The 24,295-nt window shown below is 40.8% G+C and overlaps 1 protein-coding gene across 1 annotated transcript in view; it reads right to left on the bottom strand.

The window, feature by feature from the left end:
* Positions 1 to 1,346: 1,346 nt before the first annotated feature.
* The window catches only part of LOC118965956 (uncharacterized), a 35,506-nt gene continuing 12,557 nt past the window's right edge, over positions 1,347 to 24,295 (bottom strand). Inside the window, exons 3-10 of the mRNA XM_090183254.1 lie at positions 22,087 to 22,437; positions 17,387 to 17,635; positions 16,867 to 17,076; positions 16,652 to 16,708; positions 15,102 to 15,182; positions 14,017 to 14,363; positions 12,997 to 13,039; positions 1,347 to 2,261 (exon numbers count right to left, since the gene is read on the bottom strand). Coding sequence (XP_090039380.1) covers positions 14,029 to 14,363; positions 15,102 to 15,182; positions 16,652 to 16,708; positions 16,867 to 17,076; positions 17,387 to 17,635; positions 22,087 to 22,437 — 1,283 coding nt within the window. The 3' untranslated portion in view covers positions 1,347 to 2,261; positions 12,997 to 13,039; positions 14,017 to 14,028. The remainder of the gene's footprint in view (positions 2,262 to 12,996; positions 13,040 to 14,016; positions 14,364 to 15,101; positions 15,183 to 16,651; positions 16,709 to 16,866; positions 17,077 to 17,386; positions 17,636 to 22,086; positions 22,438 to 24,295) is intronic.

The raw sequence follows: 24,295 nt of genomic DNA, 5'->3' as shown, positions 1-24,295 counted from the left end.
GCTGCCAAATGTGATTCTAACATCAAATCAAATGTTATTGGTTACATGCGCCGAATTCAACCTTACCATGAAATGCTTACTGACAAGCCCTTAACCATCAATGCAGTTTTAAAAAGACGAATAAGAAATACAAATCACATTAAAGAGCAGAATAAGAAATACAAAATAACAGAGCAGCAGTAAAATAACAACAGCGAGACAATATACAGGGGGTACAGAGTTAATGTATTGAACCAGGGGTGTGAATTCCATATATATATGTACTTCATTTTCAAGAACTGTACATTTCTAAAAACATGTTTTCACCTTGTCATTGTGTGGTATTGTGATGTCATTGTGGGGTATTGTGATGTCATTATGGGGTATTGTGATGTCATTGTGGGGTGGGTGAGAAATAACATTTTAATACATTTTGAATTCAGGCTGTAAGACAACAAAATGTGGAATAAGTCAAGGGGTATGAATACTTTCTGAAGGCACTGTATTTAATTACAAAAAATAAAGTATGTTTAAAGTGAGAAGTAGGCATTGGTCTTTAGCCCGAAAAGAAAAGAAATTCACACGAGCACCACAATTCCTTCTACACCCATGCTCTACCAAGGTTTTCCAGCACACAGCTTTGACCTACTACGGTAGCTATGTTGGTCTATTGTACTTCAAACAATGTGTAAGCAGATAGCTTAGGATTCAAACCTGCTCTGTTGCTGCTAATACCCACCAGAAATTTCTAAACCCAGAGGCACAATATCACAAGACTTCGGGAATGCTTGAGAAACAGACCAATCAGACCAGGCCGGGGTTTGGAGTTAGAGAAGTCAAAAAGAGAAGTGAAACATACTTCCTTAGTCGTTCATTTTCTAGAAATTTAAAGGCACAACCCAGATCTCCAGTAGTGGAACATGTTATTACTCCACTAGATTAGATACAATGTCTTCAGTAGTGGAACATGTTATTACTAACACCTAGATTAGAGACAATGTCTTCAGTAGTGGAACATGTTATTACTACACTATATTAGAGACAATGTCTTCAGTAGTGGAACATGTTATTACTCCACTAGATTAGAGACAATGTCTTCAGTAGTGGAACATGTTATTACTCCACTAGATTAGAGACAATGTCTTCAGTAGTGGAACATGTTATTACTCCACTAGATTAGAGACAATGTCTTCAGGAGTGGAACATGTTATTACTCCACTAGATTAGAGACAATGTCTTCAGTAGTGGAACATGTTATTACTCCACTAGAATAGAGACAATGTCTTCAGTAGTGGAACATGTTGTTACTCCACTAGATTAGAGACAATGTTATTTCTCCAAACTCATGAAAGTGACAAACTGACACATTTTCTAACACATTTTAGGAAGCTTTATTTGACAAGTTGGCAGCCATACAATGGTGTTGCTCAAGATAAACACCCACAACGACATTATAGAAAAATACACTTTCCAATTTCACATGAACAAACAGAATATAACAGACCAGCTCAATATAAAACACATTGAAGTCTTTACATCATTCATCATGGACACAACACTACAACTTCCATTCAGTTAGTAGTATTGAAGTCTTTACATCATTCATCATGGACAAAACACCACAACATTCCTTCTGTTAGTAGTAATGAAGTCTTTACATCATTCATCATGGACATAACACTACAACTTCCCTTCTGTTAGTAGTAATGAAGTCTTTACATCATTCATCATGGACAAAACACTACAACTTCCCTTCTGTTAGTAGTATTGAAGCCTTCACAACTGATACTGTCAGCTGGTTCCAGTCATAAACCAACTCTGTTGTTGATAGTTCCAGTCAGTGGTGTCTGTATTTCTCATGATAAACTAACTATTGTTGTTGATAGTTCCAGTCAGTGGTGTCTGTATTTCTCATGATAAACTAACTCTTGTTGTTGATAGTTCCAGTTAGTGGTGTCTGTATGTTCTCATGATAAACTAACTCTTGTTGTTGATAGTTCCAGTTAGTGGTGTCTGTATGTTCTCATGATAAACTAACTCTAACTCTGTTGATGGAGGTCAAGGCTGCAGTGTCTAAAGAGAAGTACATGATAAACTGACTCTCTCTGTTGTGGAAACTTCACACCTCTCTGTTGCTGATGCTGTTGGCGGTCAAGGCTGCAGTTGGTTAAAGATAAGGGAAGGAGGGAGAGAGAATATAAGAGAAAAGAGAAGTAAAGAGATGGACTGACAGGGTTGTGCATCTTTTTCCATCCACCATGATGTTCTGATGAACAGGGTCTCTAGGTAAAGAGAGAGGAGAGAGAGATGAGTGAGGGACAAAGGAGCTGATCCAGTCTACTACAGTGAAGACCTCCAACACCATGATGTTCTGATGAACAGGGTCTCTAGGTAAAGAGAGAGGAGAGAGAGATGAGTGAGGGACAGAGGAGCTGATCCAGTCTACTACAGTGAAGACCTCCAACACCATGATGTTCTGATGAACAGGGTCACAAGGTAAAGAGAGAGGAGAGAGAGATGAGTGAGGGACATAGGAGCTGATCCAGTCTACAACAATGAAGACCTCCAACACCACAGGAACACCACAGGAACAGTTATAGACCCCAACAGGTCTCAGTGTTTAATGTGTAGTTAGATACATTTATACACCCCAACAGGTCTCAGTGTTTAATGTGTAGTTAGATACATTTATACACCCCAACAGGTCTCAGTGTTTAATGTGTAGTTAGATACATTTATACACCCCAACAGGTCTCAGTGTTTAATGTGTAGTTAGATACATTTATACACCCCAACAGGTCTCAGTGTTTAATGTGTAGTTAGATACAGTTATACACCCCAACAGGTCTCAGTGTTTAATGTGTAGTTAGATACATTTATACACCCCAACAGGTCTCAGTGTTTAATGTGTAGTTAGATACATTTATACACCCCAACATGTCTCAGTGTTTAATGTGTAGTTAGATACATTTATACACCCCAACATACAGCCCAATTATAATGACTGATTCCAACCAGGTGTTTGACTGGTGTTTTAAGTGTTTAGAACTCTGAATGTACATCAATCAGAATATGTAGATTCCCATGGAGACTAAAATAGACCCTGTTGCTGCAGCAACACAGAGGAGGAGGGGGAGGCAGACGGACAGAACAGGAAGGCACATGTGCATCTTTTTGTGTTTGTGTGTCTCTGTGTGTCTGTGGGTCTGTGTGGGTCTCTGCGTCTGTGGGTCTGTGTGGGTCTCTGTGTGTGTGTTTGTGTGTGTTTTCGTTTCTCTGCATGCGTGTCTGTGTGTGTGGCTCAGTTTGTGTGTCTGTGTCCTGTGTGGCTCAGTTGGTAGAGAATGGCGCTTGGAAAAATAAAAAAATATATCCGCTCTCGACAGTAAGTCTCACTGGACTAGAGAGTCTGTTAAATGACTCACTACTGTAAGAGAAGAGAGTCTGTTAAATGACTCACTACTTCAAGAGAAGAGAGTCTGTTAAATGACTCACTACTTCAAGAGAAGAGAGTCTGTTAAATGACTCACTACTGTAAGAGAAGAGAGTCTGTTAAATGACTCACTACTTCAAGAGAAGAGAGTCTGTTAAATGACTCACTACTTCAAGAGAAGAGAGTCTGTTCAATGACTCACTACTTCAAGAGAAGAGAGTCTGTTAAATGACTCACTACTGTAAGAGAAGAGAGTCTGTTAAATGACTCACTACTTCAAGAGAAGAGAGTCTGTTAAATGACTCACTACTTCAAGAGAAGAGAGTCTGTTCAATGACTCACTACTTCAAGAGAAGAGAGTCTGTTAAATGACTCACTACTGTAAGAGAAGAGAGTCTGTTAAATGACTCACTACTTCAAGAGAAGAGAGTCTGTTAAATGACTCACTACTTCAAGAGAAGAGAGTCTGTTAAATGACTCACTACTGTAAGAGAAGAGAGTCTGTTAAATGACTCACTACTTCAAGAGAAGAGAGTCTGTTAAATGACTCACTACTTCAAGAGAAGAGAGTCTGTTAAATTAAGTGTTAGGGGGCGCTATTTGAATTTTGGGATGAAAAACGTTCCCGTTTTAAAACAAGATATTTTGTCACGAAAAGATGCTCGACTATGCATATAATTGACAGCTTTGGATAGAAAACACTCTGATGTTTCCAAAACTTCAAAGATATTGTCTGTGAGTGCAACAGAACTGATGTTACAGGCGAAACCCAGATAAAAATCCAACCAGGAAGTGCCGCATTTTTTGAAACCGCCTCATGCCAATGACTCCTTATATGGCTGTGAATGAGCTACGAATGAGCTTATGTTTTCCACGTATTCCCCAAGGTGTCTACAGCATTGTGACGTCTTTTTACGCATTTCTATTGAAGAATAGCCGTAAGGGACCATATTTAGCAAGTGGTCACATGGTGTCTCCCGCAGAAAATCTTGCGTAAAATACTGAGGTAGCCATTTTTCCAATCGCTTCTTATGAGAAACCAATTGCCTTGATGGATATATTATCGAATATATATGTTAAAAACACCTTGAGGATGGATCCTAAACAACGTTTGCCGTGTTTCTGTCGATATTATGGAGCTAATTTTGAAAAAAGTTTAGCGTTGTAGTGGTAGCATTTTCCGGTCGATTTCTCAGCCAAGCATGATGAACAAACGGGAGCTATTTCCGCTACAAAAATAATATTTTGGGAAAAAAGGAACATTTGCTATCTAACTGGGAGTCTCCTGAGTGAAAACATCCGAAGTTCTTCAAAGGTAAATGATTTAATTTGGTTGCTTTTCTTATTTTCGTGCCTGCTGCCAGCAGAGCCTAGCATAGCATTATGCCATGATAAACTTACACAAATACTTGTCTAGCGTTGGCAGTAACGCATATTTTGAAAATCTGAGATGACAGTGTGATTAACAAAAGGCTAAGCTTGTGTTTGAATATATTTCATTTGCGATTTTCATGAATAGGAACATTTTCTAGGGGTATTTATGTCCGCTGCGTTATGCTAATTCGTTTGAGGCTATGATTACGATCCCGGATCCGGGATTGCTAGTCGCAAGAATTAAATTACTCACTACTTCAAGAGAAGAGAGTCTGTTAAATGACTCCCTACTGTAAGTCTCACTGGACTAGAGAGTCTGTTAAATGACTCTCTACTGTAAGTCTCAATGGACTAGAGAGTCTGTTAAATGACTCCCTACTGTAAGAGAAGAGAGTCTGTCGAATGACTCACTACTGTAAGAGAAGAGAGTCTGTTAAATTACTCTCTACTGTAAGTCTCAATGGACTAGAGAGTCTGTTAAATGACTCCCTACTGTAAGAGAAGAGAGTCTGTTAAATTACTCTCTACTGTAAGTCTCAATGGACTAGAGAGTCTGTTAAATGACTCCCTACTGTAAGAGAAGAGAGTCTGTTAAATGACTCTCTACTGTACGTCTCTCTGGACTAGAGAGTCTGATAAATGACTAAAACATGTGAAATGTGTGACAGAGGGACAGAGGTGTGGGTGATGTTGTTCACATATAGCTCTAACCTCAAACAGCCACAGATCTCCTGCTCTGAACAGCCTCTATTTTTACTAATTCTGTCAGTTGTAAGGACGTTTCATTTGGTGACTTTGGGTCTTTTGAGTATCATGTTATACTGTTTAAATGTCAGCCACCAGACCAGAGCATCATGTTATACTGTTTAAATGTCAGCCACCAGAGCAGAGTATCATGCTATACTTTTTAATTAAATGTCAGACACCAGACCAGAGCATCATGTTATACTGTTTAAATGTCAGCCACCAGACCAGAGCATCATGTTATACTGTTTAAATGTCAGCCACCAGACCAGAGCATCATGTTATACTGTTTAAATGTCAGCCACCAGACCAGAGCATCATGTTATACTGTTTAAATGTCAGCCACCAGACCAGAGCATCATGTTAAACTGTTTAAATGTCAGCCACCAGACCAGAGCATCATGTTATACCGTTTAAATGTCAGCCACCAGACAAGCACATCATTGTTATACTGTTTAAATGTTAGCTACCAGAGCATCATGTTATACTGTTTAAATGTCAGCCACCAGACCAGAGCATCATGTTAAACTGTTTAAATGTCAGCCACCAGACCAGAGCATCATGTTATACTGTTTAAATGTCAGCCACCAGACCAGAGCATCATGTTAAACTGTTTAAATGTCAGCCACCAGACCAGAGCATCATGTTATACTGTTTAAATGTCAGCCACCAGACCAGAGCATCATGTTAAACTGTTTAAATGTCAGCCACCAGACCAGAGCATCGTGTTATACTGTTTAAATGTCAGCCACCAGAGCATCATGTTATACTGTTTAAATGTCAGGCACCAGACCAGAGCTTCATGTTATACTGTTTAAATGTCAAATCAAATCAAATTTATTTGTCACATACACATGGTTAGCAGATGTTAATGCGAGTGTAGCGAAATGCTTGTGCTTCTAGTTCCGACAATGCAGTAATAACCAACGAGTAATCTAGCTAACAATTCCAAAACTACTACCTTAAACACATAAGTGTAAAGGGATAAAGAATATGTACATAAAGATATATGAATGAGTGATGGTACAGAGGGGCATAGGCAAGATGCAGTAGATGGTATCGAGTACAGTATATACATATGAGATGAGTATGTAAACAAAGTAGCATAGTTTAAAGTGGCTAGTGATACATGTATTACATAAAGATGCAGTAGATGATATAGAGTACAGTATATACGTATACATATGAGATGAATAATGTAGGGTATGTAAACATTATATTAAGTAGCATTGTTTAAAGTGGCTAGTGATATATTTTACATCAATTCCAATCAATTCCCATTCTTAAAGTGGCTGGAGTTGAGTCAGTGTGTTGGCAGCAGCCACTCAATGTTAGTGGTGGCTGTTTAACAGTCTGATGGCCTTGAGATAGAAGCTGTTTTTCAGTCTCTCGGTCCCAGCTTTGATGCACCTGTACTGACCTCGCCTTCTGGACGATAGCGGGGTGAACAGGCAGTGGCTCGGGTGGTTGTTGTCCTTGATGATCTTTATGGCCTTCCTGTGACATCGGGGGTGTATGTGTCCTGGAGGGCAGGTAGTTTGCCCTCGGTGATGCGTTGTGCAGACCTCACTACCCTCTGGAGAGCCTTACGGTTGTGGGCGGAGCAGTTGCTGTACCAGGCGGTGATACAGCCTGACAGGATGCTCTCGATTGTGCATCTGTAGAAGTTTGTGAGTACTTTTGGTGACAAGCCGAATTTCTTCAGCCTCCTGAGGTTGAAGAGGCGCTGCTGAGCCTTCTTCACGATGCTGTCTGTGTGGGTGGACCAATTCAGTTTGTCTGTGATGTGTACGCCGAGGAACTTAAAACTTACTACCCTCTCCACTACTGTTCCATCGATGTGGATAGGGGGGTGTTCCCTCTGCTGTTTCCTGAAGTCCACAATCATCTCCTTAGTTTTGTTGACGTTGAGTGTGAGGTTATTTTCCTGACACCACACTCCGAGGGCCCTCACCTCCTCCCTGTAGGCCGTCTCGTTGTTGTTGGTAATCAAGCCTACCACTGTTGTGTCGTCCGCAAACAGAGCGTTGGACTAGTAACCGGAAGGTTGCAAGTTCATATCCCCGAGCTGACAAGGTACAAATCTCCCATTCTGCCCCTGAACAGGCAGTTAACCTACTGTTCCTAGGCCGTCATTGAAAAAAAAAATGTGTTCTTAACTGACTTGACTAGTTAAATAAAGGTAATAATAGCAAACATATATGCTACATCGTTCAAAACACATTAAACAACATCTTTGCTCGCTTTGAGGACAATACAGTGCTACCAAAACCCGCTACCGACATGAGTAAACATACAGAATGCTGCAGGGTACTGACCAAGACCAGACAGAGAACACATTACACAGGTTTTAAGGTCTCTGTACTGTAAAACATACAGAATGCTGCAGGGTACTGACCAAGACCAGACAGAGAGAACACATTACACAGGTTTTAAGGTCTCTGTACTGTAAAACATACAGAATGCTGCAGGGTACTGACCAGACAGAGAGAACACATTACACCGGTTTTAAGGTCTCTGTACTGTAAAACATACAGAATGCTGCAGGGTACTGACCAAGACCAGATGGAGAGAACACATTACACCAGTTTTAAGGTCTCTGTACAATGGAGAACACATTACACCGGTTTTAAGGTCTCTGTACGATGGAGAACACATTACACCAGTTTTAAGGTCTCTGCACTGGGTGCCGTTGTGTTTTAGAATTCATTTTATTATTATTCTATTGGTTTTTTACCAATCAATCCACGATTGTGCACCTGAATACATGTCAGACATGCTTAAAGATATGTACGCATTAGGTCCCTCAGGTCCTCTGGCCTTTTACCTATCCCAAAGCCCAGGACCAAGAGGCATGGAGAGACAGCCTTTTAACTATCCCAAAGCCCAGGACCAAGAGGCATGGAGAGACAACCTTTTAACTATCCCAAAGCCTAGGACCAAGAGGCATGGAGAGACAGCCTTTTAACTACCCCAAAGCCTAGGACCAAGAGACATGGAGAGACAGCCTTTTAACTATCCCAAAGCCTAGGACCAAGAGGCATGGAGAGGCAGCCTTTTAACTATCCCAAAGCCAAGGACCAAGAGGCATGGAGAGACAGCCTTTTAACTGTCCCAAAGCCTCGGACCAAGAGGCATGGAGAGACAGCCTTTTAACTATCCCAAAGCCTGGGACCAAGAGGCATGGGGAGACAGCCTTTTAACTACCCCAAAGCCCAGGACCAAGAGGCATGGAGAGACAGCCTTTTAACTGTCCCAAAGCCTGGGACCAAGAGGCATGGAGAGACAGCCTTTTAACTATCCCAAAGCCTGGGACCAAGAGGCATGGGGAGACAGCCTTTTAACTACCCCAAAGCCCAGGACCAAGAGGCATGGAGAGACAGCCTTTTAACTGTCCCAAAGCCTGGGACCAAGAGGCATGGAGAGACAGCCTTTTAACTATCCCAAAGCCTGGGACCAAGAGGCATGGAGAGACAGCCTTTTAACTATCCCAATGCCTAGGAACAAGAGGCATGGGGAGACAGCCTTTTAACTATCCCAAAGCCTGGGACCAAGAGGCATGGAGAGGCAGCCTTTTAACTATCCCAAAGCCCAGGACCAAGAGGCATGGAGAGACAGCCTTTTAACTACCCCAAAGCCTGGGACCAAGAGGCATGGAGAGACAGCCTTTTAACTATCCCAAAGCCCAGGACCAAGAGGCATGGAGAGACAGCCTTTTAACTATCCCAAAGCCTAGGACCAGGAGGCATGGAGAGACAGCCTTTTAACTATCCCAAAGCCTAGGACCAAGAGGCATGGAGAGACAGCCTTTTAACTATCCCAAAGCCTGGGACCAAGAGGCATGGAGAGACAGCCTTTTAACTATCCCAAAGCCTAGGACCAAGAGGCATGGAGAGACAGCCTTTTAACTATCCCAAAGCCCAGGACCAAGAGGCATGGAGAGGAAGCCTTTTAACTATCCCAAAGCCTAGGACCAAGAGGCATGGAGAGACAGCCTTTAGTTACTATACTATAACAACCTGCCAGAGAACATGAGGGGAACCAAGAGGCGTGGAGAGAGCATTTAGTTACTATGCTCCCAGCCTTTAGTTACTATGTCCCCAGCCTGTAGTTACTATGCCCCCAGCCTGTAGTTACTATGCCCCCAGCCTGTAGTTACTATGCCCCCAGCCTGTAGTTACTATGCCCCCAGCCTGTAGTTACTATGCCCCCAGCCTTTAGTTACTATGCCCCCAGCCTTTAGTTGTTATACCCCCAGCCTCTAGAATAGCCTGCCAGAGAACCTGAGGGTAAGTGAAACTGTGGACATATTAAAATAGATCTTAAAACACATATTTTTAGCTTAGCTTTTCCTCAGGGAGCTTTTTGGTTGTTCAGTTGTTATTGTTATGATTTTGAAGCACACTGTGTTGCATTCCATGGTGAAGTTGGAAGTTTACATACACTTAGTTTGTAGTCATTAAAACTATTTTCAACCACTCCATACATTTCTTGTTAACAAACTATAGTTTTGGCAATTCGGTTAGGACTTCTACAATTGTTTACAGCCAGATTATTTCACTGTATCAAAATTCCATTTCACATTCTTAAAATAAAGTGGTGATCCTAACTGACCTAAAACAGGGATTTTTTACTAGGATTAAATGTCAGGAATTGTGAAAAACTGAGTTTAAATGTATTTGGCTAAGGTGTATGTAAACTTCTGACTTCAACTTTATCTCTCTCTCTATCTCTTTCTCTCTCACACAGACATGTAACACACAACACAACCTCACAATGCTAAATGCCACAAGCTAGGCCTCTGGGTGTAGTGGCTTGTGTGTGTAACTCTCAGAAACAGTCTCTGGGTGTGAAAGTGAGACAAACAGACAAGTTCAGAAGAAATAGTACAACATGTTACATCGTTATTAACAAACACAACAAGCTATATTCTTCATAACACAACATGCTACATCATTAGTAACAAACACAACATGCTACATCATTCATAACACAACATGCTACATCATTCATAACAAACACAACATGATACATTATTCATAACACAACATGCTACATCATTCATAACAAACACAACATGCTACATTATATTAACAAACACAACATGCTATATTCTTCATAACACAACACGCCACATCATTCATAACAAACAACATACTACATCATTAGTAACAAACACAACACGCCACATCATTCATAACACAACATGCTACATCATTCATAACAAACAACATGATACATCATTCATAACAAACACAACATGCTACATCATTATTAACAAACACAACATGCTACATCATTCATAACACAACATGCTACATCATTCATAACACATAATGCTACATCATTATTAACAAACACAACATGCTATATTCCTCATAACACAACATACTACATCATTAGTAACAAACACAACATGCTCATCATTCATAACACAACATGCTACATCATTCATAACACAACATTCTACATCATTAGTAACAAACACAACATGCTACATCATTCATAACACAACATGCTACATCAATCATATCAAACACTTCATTTTCAAGTTAAGGTTGAGTTGAAGAGTTGAAGTTAGGGTTAGAGTTGAAGTTAGGGTTAGAGTTGAAGTTAGGGTTAGAGTTGAAGTTAGGGTTAGGGTTAGAGTCGAAGTTAGGGTTAGAGTTTAAGTTAGGGTTAGGGTTAGAGTTGAAGTTAGGGTTAGGGTTAGAGTTGAAGTTAGGGTTAGGGTTAGAGTTGAAGTTAGGGTTAGAGTTGAAGTTAGGGTTAGAGTTGAAGTTAGGGTTAGAGTTAGAGTCGAAGTTAGGGTTAGAGTTAAAGTTAGGGTTAGAGTTGAAGTTAGGGTTAGAGTTGAAGTTAGGGTTAGAGTTGAAGTTAGGGTTAGGGTTAGAGTTGAAGTTAGAGTTAGAGTCGAAGTTAGGGTTAGAGTTAGAGTCGAAGTTAGGGTTAGAGTTGAAGTTAGGGTCAGAGTTGAAGTTAGGGTTAGAGTTGAAGTTAGAGTTAGAGTCGAAGTTAGGGTTAGAGTTAGAGTCGAAGTTAGGGTTAGAGTTGAAGTTAGGGTCAGAGTTGAAGTTAGGGTTAGAGTTGAAGTTAGTGTTAGAGTTGAAGTTAGGGTTAGAGTTGAAGTTAGGGTTAGGGTTAGAGTTGAAGTTAAGGTTAGAGTTGAAGTTAGGGTTAGAGTTGAAGTTGGGGTTGAAGTTAGGGTTAGTGATACTGTGATCTGGACCTACCTCAGTCTGTAGATTAGGGTTAGTGATCTGGACCTACCTCAGTCTGTACATTAGGGTTAGTGATCTGGACCTACCTCAGTCTGTACATTAGGGTTAGTGATCTGGACCTACCTCAGTCTGTACATTAGGGTTAGTGATACAGTGATCTGTTACCTACCTCAGTCTGTACATTAGGGTTAGTGATACAGTGATCTGCACCTACCTCAGTCTGTAGATTAGGGTTAGTGATACAGTGATCTGGACCTACCTCAGTCTGTACATTAGGGTTAGTGATACAGTGATCTTCACCTACCTCAGTCTGTACATTAGGGTTAGTGATACAGTGATCTGGACCTACCTCAGTCTGTACATTAGGGTTAGTGATACAGTGATCTGGACCTACCTCAGTCTGTACATTAGGGTTAGTGATACAGTGATCTGGACCTACCTCAGTCTGAGCATTAGGGTTAGTGATAAAGTGATCTGGACCTACCTCAGTCTGTCCATTAGGGTTAGTGATACAGTGATCTGGACCTATCTCAGTCTGTACATTAGGGTTAGTGATACAGTGATCAGGACCTACCTCTCTGTACATTAGGGTTAGTGATACAGTGATCTGGACCTACCTCAGTCTGTACATTAGGGTTAGTGATACAGTGATCTGGACCTACCTCAGTCTGTACATTAGGGTTAGTGATACAGTGATCTGGACCTACCTCAGTCTGTACATTAGGGTTAGTGATACAGTGATCTGGACCTACCTCAGTCTGTACATTAGGGTTAGTGATACAGTGATCTGTCCGTACCTCAGTCTGTACATTAGGGTTATTGATACAGTGATCTGGACCTACCTCAGTCTGTACATTAGGGTTAGTGATACAGTGATCTGGACCTACCTCAGTCTGAGCATTAGGGTTAGTGATAAAGTGATCTGGACCTACCTCAGTCTGTCCATTAGGGTTAGTGATACAGTGATCTGGACCTATCTCAGTCTGTACATTAGGGTTAGTGATACAGTGATCAGGACCTACCTCTCTGTACATTAGGGTTAGTGATACAGTGATCTGGACCTACCTCAGTCTGTACATTAGGGTTAGTGATACAGTGATCTGGACCTACCTCAGTCTGTACATTAGGGTTAGTGATACAGTGATCTGGACCTACCTCAGTCTGTACATTAGGGTTAGTGATACAGTGATCTGGACCTACCTCAGTCTGTACATTAGGGTTATTGATACAGTGATCTGGACATACCTCAGTCTGTACATTCCGTCCCTGGATCCAGATACAGCTCTACCTAAAGTTCACACAGATTACATTTGTTAAAATGGCAATATCTAACTTTTTGAGCAACCCAACAAAATCCACATAGAAATGTGTTATAGATCTGTCATACCACTTTAAAGCAAATCTAAGTAGCGGTATATCTGTTCTTTGTTAGCTATTTCTATGTTTCCTGTTCTTAAGTTTTATTTTTGTGTCTTTTGCAAAGAGCTTAAACAACTATATTTTTGGTTCTAGAAAACACAGCTGTTTATATGGTACAATGATTATCTTCACTAGACACAGCTGTTTATATGGTACAATGATTATCTTCACTAGACACAGCTGTTTATATGGTACAATGATTATCTTCACTAGACACAGTGGTTTATATTGTACAATGATTATCTTCACTAGACACAGCTGTTTATATGGTACACTGATTATCTTCACTAGACACAGTGGTTTATATTGTACAATGATTATCTTCACTAGACACAGTGGTTTATAAGGTACAATGATTATCTACACTAGACACAGCGGTTTATAAGGTACACTGATTATCTACACTAGACACAGTGCTTCATTTGTAAATTCAGACCAAAAAGTGAGGTACACATGCACACAAAAAAGTAGACATGGTCTGGAACGTCCTTCTGACCTGTATCTCTGTCTGTCATCACTGCTGAGTAGACAGGGTCTGGAACGACCTTCGGACCTGTATCTCTGTCTGTCTGTCTTCACTGCTGAGTAGACAGGGTCTGGAATGACCTTCTGACCTGTATCTCTGTCTGTCTTCACTGCTGAGTAGACAGGGTCTGGAATGACCTTCTGACCTGTATCTCTGTCTGTCTTCACTGCTGAGTAGACAGGGTCTGGAATGACCTTCTGACCTGTATCTCTGTCTGTCATCACTGCTGAGTAGACAGGGTCTGGAATGACCTTCTGACCTGTATCTCTGTCTGTCTGTCTTCACTGCTGAGAAGACAGGGTCTGGAACGACCTACTGACCTGTATCTCTGTCTATCTGTCTTCACCGCTGAGTAGACAGGGTCTGGAACGATGTTCTGACCTGTATCTCTGTCTGTCTTCACCGCTGAGTAGACAGGGTCTGGAACGACATTCTGACCTGTATCTCTGTCTGTCTTCACCGCTGAGTAGACAGGGTCTGGAACGACCTACTGACCTGTATCTCTGTCTGTCTGTCTTCACTGCTGAGTAGACAGGGTCTGGAACGACGTTCTGACCTGTATCTCTGTCTGTCTTCACCGCTGAGTAGACAGGATCTGGAACGACCTTCTGACCTGTATCTCTGTCTGTCTTCACCGCTGAGTAGACAGGGTCTGGAACGACGTTCTCTGATAGAAGCGCATAAACAGTTTACATGTTAGTGTCATGTTAAAACACTAAAACATTATTTTATTTTATTATGATGATATGCTGAGTAGACAAGAAAGCACTAAAACGATGGTCATATTCCAGAAAGATGAGGGGAGTGTTGTTGGTCATATTATTTACTCCAGAAAGATGAGGGGAGTGTTGTTGGTCATATTATTTACTCCAGAAAGATGAGGGGAGTGTTGTTGGTCATATTATTTACTCCAGAAAGATGAGGGGAGTGTTGATGGTCACATTATTTAATCCAGAAAGATGAGGGAGTGTTGTTGGTCATATTATTTAATCCAGAAAGATGAGGGGAGTGTTGTTGGTCATATTATTTACTCCAGAAAGATGAGGGGAGTGTTGTTGGTCACATTATTTACTCCAGAAAGATGAGGGGAGTGTTGTTGGTCATATTATTTACTCCAGAAAGATGAGGGGAGTGTTGTTGGTCACATTATTTACTCCAGAAAGATGAGGGGAGTGTTGTTGGTCATATTATTTACTCCAGAAAGATGAGGGGAGTGTTGTTGGTCATATTATTTACTCCAGAAAGATGAGGGGAGTGTTGTTGGTCACATTATTTACTCCAGAAAGATGAGGGGAGTGTTGTTGGTCATATTATTTACTCCAGAAAGATGAGGGGAGTGTTGTTGGTCATATTATTTACTCCAGAAAGATGAGGGGGGAGATGTTGGTCTCTCCCTTCTTCCTACCTCTCCTCCTGTTGTGTTGTCTCTTCTCTGTGTGGTTGATGTCAGCATAGGTCACATCACCAGGACCAGATCCACCTGGAACTAAACACAGGAGAGAGAGAGGATATTAACACAGACTGGACCACCTGGAACTAAACACAGGAGAGAGAGAGGATATTAACACAGACTGGACCAGATCCACCTGGAACTAAACACAGGAGAGAGAGGATATTAACACAGACTGAACCACCAAATGAGAAATACAGTATTACAGTACCTGTGGTGTTATAGTGTTATACAGTATTACAGTACCTGTGGTGTTATAGTGTTATACAGTATTACAATACCTGTGGTGTTATAGTGTTATACAGGTGTTATAGTGTTACACAGTATTACGGTACCTGTGGTGTTGGAGTCTTATACAGTGTTACAGTACCTGTGGTGGTATAATGTTATACAGTATTACAGTACCTGTGGTGTTATAGTGCTATACAGTACTACAGTACCTGTGGTGTTATACAGAACTACAGTACCTGTGGTGTTATAGTGTTATACAGTATTACAGTACCTGTGGTGTTATAGTGTTATACAGTATTACAGTACCTGTGGTGTTATAGTGTTATACAGTATTACAGTACCTGTGGTGTTATAGTGTTATACAGTATTACAGTACCTGAAGTGTTATAGTGTTATACAGTATTACAGTACCTGTTATAGTGTTATTCAGTACTACAGTATCTGTGGTGTTATAGTGTTATACAGTATTACAGTACCTGTGGTGTTATGGTGTTATACAGTATTACAGTACCTGTGGTGTTATAGTGTTATACAGTACCTGTGGTGTTATACAGTATTACAGTACCTGTGGTGTTAGAGTATTATACAGTATTACACTACGTGTGGTGTTAGAGTATTGTACAGTATTACAGTACCTGTGGTGTTATACAGTATTACAGTACCTGTGGTCTGTGGTGTTATAGTGTTATACAGTACCTGTGGTGTTATACAGTATTACAGTACCTGTGGTGTTATAGTGTTATACAGTACCTGTGGTGTTATACAGTATTACAGTACCTGTGGTGTTATACAGTATTACAGTATCTGTGGTGTTATAGTTTTATGCAGTATTACAGTACCTGTGGTGTTATACAGTATTACAGTACCTGTGGTGTTATAGTGGTATACAGTACTACAGTACCTGTGGTGTTAGTGTGATACAGTATTACAGTACCTGTGGTGTTATACAGTATTACAGTACCTGTGGTGTTATAGTGGTATACAGTACTACAGTACCTGTGGTGTTATAGTTTTATACAGTATTACAGTACCTGGGGTGTTAGTGTTATACAGTATTACAGTACCTGTGGTGTTATAGTGTTATACAGTATTGCAGTACCTGTGGTGTTATAGTGTTATACATTACTACAGTACCTGTGGTGTTATAGTGTTATACAGTATTACAGTACCTGTGGTGTTATAGTGTTATACAGTACTACAGTACCTGTGGTGTTATAGTGTTATACAATACTACAGTACCTGTGGTGTTATAGTGTTATACAGTACTACAGTACCTGTGGTGTTGGAGGTCTTCACTGCAGAGTAGACTGGATCAGCTCCTGGAGACTTCTCTGGAGGAGACGAGACAACAGGTTGAAGACATAAAGACACTGTACTATGTGTGTGTGTGTGTGTGTGTGTGTGTGTGTGTGTGTGTGTGTGTGTGTGTGTGTGTGTGTGTGTGTGTGTGTGTGTGTGTGTGTGTGTGTGTGTGTGTGTGTGTGTGTACCTCTCCTTCTCCTTGGTTGTGGTTCCTGTATGATTCTAACGTCAGCATACGTAACATCTCTGGGTTCAGCTGCTACATCTTTGTTCCTCTTGCAGAACAGGACCAGTAGAATGATCAGAGAGATGGAGAGAGCAGCCACCAACCCAGAGACAGACAGAGTGAGGGGGAGAGAGGGGGGGAGAGAGGAGGGGGATGAGGTTGAGCCCCCATCTTGAAAAACACCAGAGGAAACAACAGTAAATAGTTCTAATCAATCAGAATAATATTATCTTAGACATACAGTACCAGTCAAAAGTTTGGACTCATTCAAAGGTTTTTATTTATTTGTACTATTTCTACATTGTAGAATAAAAACTATGAAATAAAACATATGGAATCATGTAGTAACTACAAAAGTGTTAAACAAATCAAATATATTTGAGATTTTTCAAAGAACACAAATGATTATGAATATAACGTCTCAAATTTAACAGTGTAAAGAACAACCAGATAATCTGAATGTCAAGGTTTCTCATCTGACCTGTTACTGTCATCCAGCTCTCTGGTGATTCTCCTTTCGAGCTAGAGTTGGTACACTTGTAGAGTCCTTCATCTGACTTGGATACTGCAGGGATGGTCATACTTCCTGTAGTCTCAGTCCTGATGAGGGATCCATCTTTGTAGAAATCAGCTGTGAGGTTAAAGGGAGTTCCCTGATGTCTGCAGCGCAGAGTCACAGAAACTCCCTCAGTCACAGGAAGGGCAGGGCTCTCCAGGATCACAGCTCCAGCTGTATATAATATACAAACATCATATATAAACAGGTCTCTCCAGGATCACAGCTCCAGCTGTATATAATATATAAACATCATATATAAACAGGTCTCTCCAGGATCACAGCTCCAGCTGTATATAATATATAAACAGGTCTCTCCAGGATCACAACTCCAGCTGTATATAATATATAAACATCATATATAAACAGGTCTCTCCAGGATCACAGCACCAGCTGTATATAATATATAAACAGGTCTCTCCAGGATCACAGCTCCAGCTGTATATAATATATAAACAGGTCTCTCCAGGATCACAGCTCCAGCTGTATATAATATATAAACAGGTCTCTCCAGGATCACACCTCCAGCTGTATATAATGTATAAACATCATATATAAACAGGTCTCTCCAGGATCACAGCTCCATCTGTATATAATATATAAACAGGTCTCTCCAGGATCACAGCTCCAGCTGTATATAATATATAAACATCATATATAAACAGGTCTCTCCAGGATCACAGCTCCAGCTGTATATAATATATAAACAGGTCTCTCCAGGATCACAGCTCCAGCTGTATATAATATATAAACATCATATATAAACAGGTCTCTCCAGGATCACAGCTCCAGCTGTATATAATATATAAACATCATATATAAACAGGTCTCTCCAGGATCACAGCTCCAGCTGTATATAATATATAAACAGGGCTCTCCAGGATCACAGCACCAGCTGTATATAATATATAAACAGGGCTCTCCAGGATCACAGCACCAGCTGTATATAATATATAAACATCATATACAGTTGAAGTCGGAAGTTGTTGGATATTTTCCAGTCATCTGATGATTCTCAGTATCTATACTTTTCCTTTTGAAGTAGAACGAATAATCAATATAAGTTTAAATATTAGACATGTGTCAAGAGAATGAAGGCTGAACCCATGTGAGTGTCCATCTAGATCAACATTTTGACCATTGGACATGTAAAGAACAGAACGTAAGCAGAATATGTATAGATGAGGCAAGGTAAACCAACAAGACGTGACAGGTCTGGGCCATATCTGAACATACAATATATCAATTAAGCATACATTGATAATGTAGGTCTGAACTTGTAAAGACCTTTGGACAGGAACATTAGCTAAAGGTGGCATGTCATGCCACCAATAGAATATATGCCCCAATATCTGAGCCAATAAGAGAATGGAAACTATGTAACAAAGCAAATGGGGTGATGACATTATTAGTGTCACGCCCTGGTCGAAGTATTTTGTGTTTTCTTTATTATTTTGGTCAGGCCAGGGTGTGACATGGGTTTATTTATGTGGTGTGTTTTGTCTTGGGGTTTTAGTAGGTATTGGGATTGTGGCTTAGTGGGGTTCTCTAGCAAAGTCTATGGCTGTCTGAATTGGTTCTCAATCAGAGGCAGGTGATTATCGTTGTCTCTGATTGGGAACCATATTTAGGTAGCCATATTCTTTGAGTGTTTCGTGGGTGATTGTTCCTGTCTCTGTGTTTGTTGTCACCAGATAGGCTGTATAGGTTTTCACGGTCCGTTTCTTGTTTTTTGTATTGTCTTTCCGTCGTCATTAAAGATGTATCGAATCAACCAAGCTGCATTTTGCTCCGACTCTCCTTCACCCGAAGAAAACCGTAAAAATGTATAAAAGCCAAGCACTAAGAATGAGGAGGCAGTTCTTCCATGGAGGCTTTGTTGCTCTCTGCAATAAAAGTATAATTGAATTCACAAGCTCTGGTATCTGCAAAGTCTTTGAGTGAATATTTCTCCACAAAAGTTTACATACACTTAGGTTGGAGTCATTGAAACTCATTTTTCAACCACTCCACAAATGTCTTATTATTTAACCTCTTGAAGCTAGGAGGCACTATTTTTATGTTTGGAAAAATAACATTCCCAAAGTAAACGGCCTATTTCTCATAAGCAGATGCTAGAATATGTATATAATATATATATACATATATATGCATAATTTCAAAATCTAAGACGACAGGTGGATTAACAAAAGGCTAAACTGTGTTTTCCTATATGGCACTTGTGATTTCATGAATATTAATATTTTCTAGTAATATTATTTGACTGTGCTATTCAGTGGTTGCTGACGAAAATGATCCTGTGACATGGATGTGTGCGTCAAGAAGTTAACAAACTATAGTCTTGGCAAGTCGGGTAAGACATCTACTTTGTGCATGACACAAGTAATTTTTCCCAAAATTGTTTACAGACAGATTGTTTCACTTATAATTCACTGTATCACAATTCCAGTGGGTCAAAAGTTTACATACACTAGTTTGACTGTGCCTTTAAACAGCTAGGAAAATTCCAGAAAATGATGTCATGGCTTCTGATTAACATAATTTAAGTCAATAGGAGGTGTACCGGTGGATGTATTTCAAGGCCTACCTTCAAACTCAGGGCCTCTTTGCTTGACATCATGGGAAAATCAAAAGAAATCAGCCAAGACCTCAGAAAACTAATTGTAGACCTCCACAAGTCTTGTTCATCCTTGGGATCAATTTCCAAACGCCTGAAGGTACCACGTTCATCTGTACAAACAATAGTACGCAAGTTTAAACACCATGGGACCACGCAGCTGTCATACCGCTCAGGAAGGAGAGGCGTTTTGTCTCCTAGTAATAAATGTACTTTGGTGTGAAAAGTGCAAATCAATCCCAGAACAACAGCAAAATACCTTGTGAAGAGGATGGAAGAAACAGGTACAAAAGTATCTATATCCACAGTAAAAAATAGTCCTATATAGACATAACCTGAAAGGCCGCTCAGCAAGGAGGAAGCCGCTGCACAAAAACCGCCATAAAAAAAGCCAGACTACGGTTTGCAACTGCACATGGGGACAAAGATATAACTTTTTGTCCTCTGGTCTGATGAAACAAAAATAGAACTGTTTGGCCATAATGACCATCGTTATGCTTGGAGGGAAAAGGGGGAGGCTTGCAAGCCGAAGAACACCATCCCAACCGTGAAGCACGGTGGTGGCAGCATCATGTTGTGGGGGTGCTTTGCTGCAGGAGGGACTGGTGCACTTCACAAAATAGATGGCATCATGAGAAGGAAAATTATGTGGATATATTGAAGCAACATCTCAAGACATAAGTCAAGAAGTTAAAGCTTGGTTAAAGCTTGGTTGCAAATGGGTCTTCCAAATGGACAATGACCCCAAGCATACTTCCAAAGTTGTGGCAAAATGGCTTAACTTGTTATGGCTGCAATCCCACTAACGGGATAAGTGTCATCATCAACCGCTGAATAGCATAGCGCTACATACAATAAATATGACTATAAATATTTATATTCATCAAATCACAAGTGCAATATAGGAAAACACAGATTAGCCTTTTGTTAATCAACCTGTCGTGTCAGATTTGGAAATTATGCTTTACATCGAAAGCAATCCAAGCGTTTCTGTAAGTTTATCGATCGCTCGACAAAACATTAAGTACACTTAGCATCAGGTTGCTTGGTCACGAAAATCAGAAAAGCAATCAAATTAATCGTTTACCTTTGATGATCTTTGGATGTTTTCACTCAGGAGACTCCCAGTTACACAACAAATGTTCTTTTTGTTCCAGAAAGATTTTTTTTATATCAAAAATACCTCTGTTTGTTTGTCGCGTTATGTTCAGAAATCCACAGGAAAGAGCGGTCACGACAACGCAGAAGAAAATTCCAAATAGTTTCCATAATGTCAACAGAAACATGTCAAACATTTTTTATAATCAACCCTCAGGTTGTTTTTAAAATATATAATCGATAATATATATCAACCGCAAATGTCTTTCACAATAGGAGATGGAAAAACAATACCTATCCAAACTCTGTTGCGCGAGCAAAACTCATGTGACCACTTGACGCGATGTTATCTTTCTGGCTCATTTTTCAAAATAAAAGCCTGAATCTATGTCTGAAGACAGTTGACACCTTGAGGAATCGATAGGAAAAGGAATCTGGTTCATATCCCTTTAAATCCAGCAAAGAGAGGCTATGGAACATGGAGTTTTCAAAATAGAAGCCACTTCCTGTTTTGATTTTCCTCAGGGTTTTGCCTGCAATATCAGTTCTGTTATACTCACAGACAATATTTTGACAGTTTTGGAAACTTTAGTGTTTTTTATCCAATAATACTAATAATATGCATATAATAATAATATAATAATAATAATAATAATAATAATAATAATATGAAATAAATCATTCTCTCAACATTTCACATTCTTAACATAAAGTGGTGATCCTAACTGACCTAAAACAGGGAATATTTACTAGGACTAAATGGCAGGAATTGTGAAAAATTAGTTTAAATGTATTTGGCTAAGGTGTATGTAAACTTCTGACTTCAACTGTATAAACCTAACATCAGCTATCTGAAACCAGATTAACAACTAAACACTATAATGTTAGTAGATGGTGTTTGTGGACGTACCATGTACTGTGATGTTGACAGCATTGCTGTGTTCTCCAGACCCAGACTCACACCAGTACACTCCACTGTCTGATGGTATTAGTGACACGTTGCATGAAGACCCTTGTGGTTTTCCCCAGGTAGAATTACACTCTGAATGGATTCCTCTCTCTGTGGTCCTCATCACTCTCCATCCAGTCGATTTCCCCTGAACCTCACAGCTCAGAGTGACACGCTCAAATTCAAAGAACTGAGATCTGTCAGGACTGATGCTCAGAGAGGCTGGAGGAGAGAGAGAGGCTGGAGGAGAGAGAGAGGCTGGAGGAGAGAGAGAAGCTGGAGGAGAGAGAGAAGCTGGAGGAGAGAGAGAGGCTGGAGGAGAGAGAGAGAGAGAGAGAGAGAGAGAGAGAGAGAGAGAGAGAGAGAGAGAGAGAGAGAGAGAGAGAGAGAGAGAGAGAGAGAGAGAGAGAGAGAGAGAGAGAGAGAGAGAGAGAGAGAGAGAGAGAGAGAGAGAGAGAGAGAGAGAGAGAGAGAGAGAGAGAGAGAGAGAGAGAGAGAGAGAGAGAGAGAGAGAGATTGTGTCAGGATTTGGCCAAGATTGTTCAGGTTTTGGCCACTAGATGCCCCCATTGTGCTTTTTTGACGCTTTTGTTTTTCCCTTGTTTCCAGTTATTATTTGCACCTGTGCCTCATTTCCCTTGAATGTATTTAAACCCTTAGTGTTCCTCAGTTCTTTGCTCTGTGTTTGTATGTTAGCACCCAGCCCCAGCCATGCTGTGAAAACTCTGGTTTTGTGATTGTTTATTTTTGATTATTCTTTTGAGGTTTGTTTTTTCCCTGCTGTTCTTACCACTTTGTGGATTTTCCTTGTGTCTTGGAGGATATACATTTTTTCTCTTGGAATTACTTTTGACGTTGTGGATTTATATTTTTGCCAGAAGATCTTTTCCTTTTTTCTTTATTAAATCACCTTCTCTAGTACTGCTGTGTCTGCCTCATCTTCTGGGTTCTGCCTCATCTTCTGGGTTCTGCCTCATCTTCTGGGTTCTGCCTCATCTTCTGGGTTCTGCCTCATCTTCTGGGTTCTGCCTCATCTTCTGGGTTCTGCCTCATCTTCTGGGTTCTGCCTCAACTTCTGGGTTCTGCCTCAACTTCTGGGTTCTGCCGACTATTAGTGCCAAGTACTGCTGTGTCTGCCTCATCTTCTGGGTTCTGCCGACTATTAGTGCCAAGTACTGCTGTGTCTGCCTCATCTTCTGGGTTCTGCCGACTATTAGTGCCAAGTACTGCTGTGTCTGCCTCATCTTCTGGGTTCTGCCGACTATTAGTGCCAAGTACTGCTGTGTCTGCCTCATCTTCTGGGTTCTGCTGACTATTAGTGCCAAGTACTGCTGTGTCTGCCTCATCTTCTGGGTTCTGCTGACTATTAGTGCCAAGTACTGCTGTGTCTGCCTCATCTTCTGGGTTCTGCCTCATCTTCTGGGTTCTGCCTCATCTTCTGGGTTCTGCCTCATCTTCTGGGTTCTGCCGACTATTAGTGCCAAGTACTGCTGTGTCTGCCTCATCTTCTGGGTTCTGCCGACTATTAGTGCCAAGTACTGCTGTGTCTGCCTCATCTTCTGGGTTCTGCCTCATCTTCTGGGTTCTGCCTCATCTTCTGGGTTCTGCCTCATCTTCTGGGTTCTGCCGACTATTAGTGCCAAGTACTGCTGTGTCTGCCTCATCTTCTGGGTTCTGCCGACTATTAGTGCCAAGTACTGCTGTGTCTGCCTCATCTTCTGGGTTCTGCCGACTATTAGTGCCAAGTACTGCTGTGTCTGCCTCATCTTCTGGGTTCTGCTGACTATTAGTGCCAAGTACTGCTGTGTCTGCCTCATCTTCTGGGTTCTGCTGACTATTAGTGCCAAGTACTGCTGTGTCTGCCTCATCTTCTGGGTTCTGCTGACTATTAGTGCCAAGTACTGCTGTGTCTGCCTCATCTTCTGGGTTCTGCCAACTATTAGTAGCTCAGTTTACTAAGTGACTGTTTCTCACACCGGAGACCCGAGTTCGTAACCGGGTCCTGACAGAGAGAGAGAGAGAGAGAGAGTTTTATATAATCTTTATTGGGTCTGGGAGCCCACAACACACTAAATACTCATACAAAACCATAGTTACACATCATTTAAAAACACCACTCGAAATCCTCCTCCACAGTAACTAAACACAACAGCCTCTGAATACCCCATAT

Source organism: Oncorhynchus mykiss, chromosome 9, assembly GCF_057628025.1.
Source record: "Oncorhynchus mykiss isolate SJ-2025 chromosome 9, ASM5762802v1, whole genome shotgun sequence".
Classification (NCBI taxonomy): Eukaryota; Metazoa; Chordata; class Actinopteri; order Salmoniformes; family Salmonidae; genus Oncorhynchus; species Oncorhynchus mykiss.
The sequence above is the reverse complement of the archived record's forward strand: the minus strand, read 5'-3'. Positions and strand labels throughout refer to the sequence as shown.